Source organism: Ascidia mentula, chromosome 3 (genome assembly GCF_947561715.1).
Source record: "Ascidia mentula chromosome 3, kaAscMent1.1, whole genome shotgun sequence".
Classification (NCBI taxonomy): domain Eukaryota; kingdom Metazoa; phylum Chordata; class Ascidiacea; order Phlebobranchia; family Ascidiidae; genus Ascidia; species Ascidia mentula.
This window is the reverse complement of record NC_138568.1, coordinates 6661185-6666978: the sequence shown is the minus strand read 5'-3', so window position 1 is coordinate 6666978 and position 5794 is coordinate 6661185. Positions and strand designations below refer to the sequence as shown.

At 41.4% G+C, this 5794-nt stretch overlaps 1 protein-coding gene across 1 annotated transcript; it reads left to right on the top strand.

The window, feature by feature from the left end:
- The first annotated feature begins 279 nt into the window (after positions 1–279).
- LOC145895032 (tyrosine-protein kinase SRK3-like) lies at positions 280–4531 on the top strand. The gene is made up of 8 exons (XM_082983776.1): positions 280–289; positions 603–766; positions 1016–1108; positions 1584–1786; positions 2491–2640; positions 2822–2976; positions 3137–3274; positions 3528–4531. Exons 1-8 carry the CDS (start codon positions 282–284, stop codon positions 3808–3810), a joined length of 1194 nt encoding a protein of 397 aa, XP_082839902.1. The 5' UTR covers positions 280–281; the 3' UTR covers positions 3811–4531.
- The last annotated feature ends 1263 nt before the right edge of the window (positions 4532–5794 follow it).

Below are 5794 nucleotides of genomic sequence, written 5' to 3'. Positions count from 1 at the left end.
ACTGAAATGTCACCACAATGCGTTGCATTCACGATTGGCTTGAAAAAGGGCAAGACCTTTCTGCCATTAAAAAAAAACATTAGTTTATATTTCTTATTTTATTACTATGTTTCAGTGATCGCCTTTTGTGCATAAATATTCTTTACAGCGAGGGTTACACTGGTGATGGATACAACAGCTGTAGGAATATGAAAAACCCCGTGATCGCTGTTATGGGCACCGCAGGTTTGGTCACTGTGTGTCTTCTGATGTTCTTCGTCATCAGACGTCGACGAGAACGAATGAGAAAGTAAGTTTCCAACACAAATATGTGGGTGGATTACCAAAAGGCACAAGTACATTTTTTTGATTAATTTTGGTTACATACCGTCGATGTCATTGAATGTGGTTGGTGGTATGTAATTCCACTCTGCATTGACAATAGGTAACTTGCAAACACCGCGAATTGATTACTATTGTTGGACAAACCTTTAACAAAAACTATTTTCTGAACGAAAGTTTTTATCTTACGGTCAACAAAGACTCGGTGGCAGATTTTGTAATATTACTTACAAGAGCTGCCATAATATGATGGGTATATTTATATTTGTTGTTGTATAAAGGAGACTCATATTTGACCAATCGCGGTTTGTCGCCGGCGAATCTCTGGCAGACCTGGCGCCTTTTCTAAACTACTCTCAGTTCGAAAACCACCTTCAAATGACTAACATGGGTCCTGTATTTGGACAAAAGTGGGAAATAGATCGAAACAACCTGGCTTTACACGGTTTGCCAATACTTTATATATAGTTTGGGGCAAGAATTTTGCCTTTTCCCAAAATAACTTTGACGTAAACTGTTCTGAGGTTTAGGATTAAATAAACGTACAACTATCATTAAAACCGCCCCGATGAATTCACTTTTGCCATCAAAACCATAAACATTGACACTAACCGCTTACTTAAGACTTTTCTCAGGTTGTGATTTGACTCGCTCAGGCAATACAAAGATAACGGCTTTCATCACTAAATTTCAGACGTACTCGGAAGGGGAAACTTTGGAGTCGTTTACAGAGCAACCTGGCACGACATTGGATCGAAAAAGGAAGTTGCTGTGAAATCGTTGACAGGTTATTTCAATTCAGTTGCAAAGTACCAGCCGTTAAAAGATTTCCAATGCTTACTAAGCCTTAACACGATTTGTGAATAAATTTGTCGGGCATTTACGCAAAAGAAACTAAAGAAAACTGATTTGGTTGTCGGATGCCTTTGTTGTCAGCCACAGACATTTAAATATTTTGCATAAGAAACCTGAGGAAAAAATCTCCAAGTTTTGCTACCATTGCTATTCAGTGTGACTTGGAGGTAGTTGGCAACAGCAGTCCACATGTTCAGCCAGTTTTACTATTTAACTTATAGCTTAGAGCCTGTTACATTTATTTTCCATTTCAACACGTGGTTATTATATATTGAAATTTTATAAGATCTTTATTGTATTATTACCAGCAACCGTTACCCCAATCAAACCAGCCTATACCTGAGACACATTTACCAAATTCATGTTCACCGAAAATTTGTAAATCAAATGGCTTTGCTTTCTTGCAGCTCTTCATGCGGTTGCGTACAGGGAGGATTTCCTGGCTGAAATGGCGCTCCTAATGTCGCTTGGGCCGCACGACTCCATTATGGGGATCATTGGGGTGTGCACGACAAAGCTGGATGCGGACAACGAGTGCGAATCACCATTGTTGGTGACCGAGTACATGAAATATGGAGATTTGCTTCATTTCCTCTGGGATTGCAGGGAGGTTAGGATAGAAATCGTTTCCTTATTTATGACGTCATGCGAGACATTAAGTGCTGACAGCAACGCCTCTCAACATTACCTGGCGTCGTACGTGGGATAACGCTGTAAACAGCATGGGTGTTAACATCTTGAGGCAATAACAAACGGCTCCTAACCAAAACCATTCAAACCACAACGGTCGATCCGCATGATAACCTTTTTGGTGGGCATTAATATCAATAAAATGTCAGGGGGAAAAGGAAACCAAAGATTTCAGGGTTGCAGTGAAATTTTTGCAACCGACCAGGTTGACATTTACACGATCGGGAGGAGTGATCCGCACATATCATGGAAATTCCTATCTCACGTCAGCAAATATGCTGGTACCTACGTAGGAGTATTCGATTTTCCGATATTAATCGCTGTAAACCCAGCGATTAAGACGTAAAGCTGGATTCCCCGTTGCGTTTCTGCCAGTGGTCAGATCAAAATTCAACGCACAATGCAAACAACGACCAGTCGTCCTCGTGCTTTCAGTACAAGTCAAACCATAATTGAACAATCGCATAACCAAAATATCAGTATTTTTGGGTTTGGGAAGCTATGGTCCCTACATGTCCCCCAGCTACGCCAATGGATGCTGTCTGCTGTTTTCCATAGTACAGATTTACTGCGCCGGTTCTTTACAGTATTGACCAAACACAAGATACGTAATTTGGTTTGAAGGCATCCAAGAGAAACCAGAATCCAATCTACAACTTCAGTGAGTCCAATCTCTACCAGATTGGGCGACAAATCGCCGGAGGTTTACATTTTCTCGCCTCCTCTAAGATTATTCACGGGGATGTCGCGGCCAGAAACATTTTAGTGGGAAAGGCAAGTATCTCCGAAAACCCAAACGTTCATTTTGCATGGTGTTAAATTGGGCGCAGCTTCATAGCGTTAAAGCTTGCACTACGGTGACTGATTTTATGAGGATTCGAAACTGCATGTAATGGATATTAATTCACAATGTTTTGTCAGTTTCCTATACGTAAACAACATCCAAACTTTGCAGAACATGCAGTGTAAAATTTCTGACTTTGGTCTGGCCAACGACGTTTACCGCTACGGCATGATCAAGGGCGCCACCGAGCGACGAGTTCCGTTCAAGTGGGTCAGCCCCGAACGGATGATGGGAGGGAAAGTCCCTATTACGTGGCGGAGTGACGTGTAAGTTGTTTATATCATTAGATACAACACACTGGGCCCGTCCTAGAAAATACACAATCAGGCAGACAGTGGAACCCTTTTGGAGAACGGGGTACTTTTTGACCCCGGGGCGATGTGGCCTAATCGACCACATAACAAATAGTGCTTTCTTATGTTCAAGGTGGTCTTTCGGCATATTACTTTACGAAATGGTAACAGTGGGTGCCACGCCATACCCTGATATTGAACAGAGTCATCTCTTTTATTCACTGGAAAAGGGGTACAGGATGCCAAAGCCCACGTCGTGCAACGATCATCTGTAAGTGTTGGAAATTGTAAGCTCAGTGCATCAATACGATATCCTTACTGTAACATTCGTTAATTGAAATATAAAGCACCAGAGGACTACACATGTTGGCATGATCAAATTTGATTAACTTGCTATCATAGTACAGCACGGTCTAGCACGTTTATGTATCGCGGGCAGTTAATTTTGGTTTAAAGCTGTTTCAAAAACATAACATTTGTATCACCACTTCACATGTTGGCCACAAGTTTAAATATGTTTATAGATACTACCTCATGCTACAATGTTGGCAGTGGTTGCCAATGAACCGGCCGACCTTCGTCAACCTCCAGGAGCAGCTAAGAGATGTAAAAAGTGATGGAACAGTGGACCGACAAATCTTGCCAACTGACAGCTTAGATGGAACATGCGGAGACAAGCATTTGGCACCATGGTCCACTGGCACCAACTTTGAAGTCAACAATACAGAACTTTTCTCACAGTTTAATGGTGATGTTGGACATCAAGCCGGGGTCGATCTCCGCGGTGCTTTTGACAAAATTGTTTAAATAGTTGGAAACTAGGGTTGTCAATATCCTACCGAGATACTGTGTGCACAAGAATTTCACGCAAAATCCATGGTAAATTTGCACCTGAATTTTAATCCAACACATAGTCAAATGCACGGACAAGCAATCAGCCAATAATGACATGTGAGCTGCAGACAGTTGTGCACGCCGATGCAACTGGTTTCCAGGCGGTTCCTTGACCATGGTGTGTTCTGCTACTTTATCGTCTTCGGTAGTTTGGTGCTTGAAGTACAGCTGAGAAAAACACAACCAAACTGAAATTCGACACCCACATTCTTAACAATGGGTTTTGATGAGTGAATGGTTGCAGACACTGAAGGAACAACCGAATTTGCCGTATCGATAAACATTCAATCTGTGTGTTCGAATGTTGGAGCAGTATATGGGCCCATATTGTGTTTGTTAGTGTGTAGATCAACAGTAACGGCAAGGACACAAGTATATATATAGGGTTGGTCAAACCAGCTTAAGCTGTGAGTGAACACAAATGTTTGAACAGGTTTTCTTAATACACTTTAAGTCAACGAAGTATGTTAAAATGCAGAAACTGCGCATGCAGTTGGTTTTTGGAAATTAGTGGCAAAACGTTCAACATCGCATTCATGACAAGGGGCGGAACGTTAATTAGGTGTTCGTTAACCCAAACAAAGATATTATTCTGTCTTATATGGAACAAAACGCATATTAATGTGTCTTCACATTGTCCAAAATTTATTTTTCAGTGCAACGCTTTAAATTGCCATGACACATTCGAATTGCGCAGTGTTCAGAAAATACCCTGAGTTTTAGAACAAGTGGCAGAATGAAACCGACCTTGGAAATTCCTTCTGTGTTCAACCCGCAGCCGCGGATCGATACAAGAGACAACACAGAAGATATTGAAACAGTAACTGAACGAGTTATGACACAAAATGACCGTAGTAGAACTGTAGCTGAAAGAGGTTCAGTTTTAACTGCACTTTCCAAGCTAGGTTGCAAGACGAATTACGACCGAGCACATTCACGCATATTTATATCTTTCCTGATTTTGTGTCTGTCCGCCATTTTTAGGGTGGGCTTGGGGGGATGGACAATTGTCGTGGGAGATTCTGCATGCGTTGGCTGTTGAATATCAATGCAATCGTACCCATGTGGTAAACAGACTTGAAAATATAAAAAAAAAAATGTTTATGCATTACCTCTATATTCGCTCCCCTGGACTTTTTGCAGCAGCGCACCCCCGGAAATGTTTCAATTTAACATTGCGTTTTTACAAGCAAACGAACAAGACATACTGCCTATGGAGTTACATGCACCACTGTTTATGTTATGTGACAAAATTGAATTGTTAATTCACTCTGTCGGAACTCGGTTAACCACATGAGTTTGGCAAGCGTACTCGAAATAAACAATTACTGTACTGACACATACTATAATGCGTTTTTTTGCATTTCGATTGATAGTATTGGGTCTAGGTTATGTATTAGTTGGAGAACCCAGTCCATGTTGCGATATATTTTAAGAGACAATTTTTAATTTATTCCACTCCGTCCCTCGGAATCAAACGACATAGGAATCGACGTAATAAGTCATGAACAGGGAATGTCATTAGCAATCCAACGTCGATGTAATTGGTCAAAAATAAACACTAATCAGGAGGGGGCAGCGCAGAGCTCGTTTGGTTTCAGCCAAAACCATGGGATTTTTCCATTTCTGGTTGGCGTGGCTGCACTCCGTTGCGGTTTCGGTACAGTGAGATGAAAAAAGACACATTTCCAGTTAAAAGCGCTACCGTGGACCACCATACAAGTGATAGCTGTCTGCCTGCATGGCTTAGTCACCGTGTTCATATAATGTTGTACAAAAAAGGATTAGTTAGAAATGGTACAGCAAATAACCTTGGAAACATGCTCCGGCTGCAACTTACAGTTGTGTGATTTGTACGAGCTAATGTCTCTACTCAGTAGATACGCAATGATGGTAA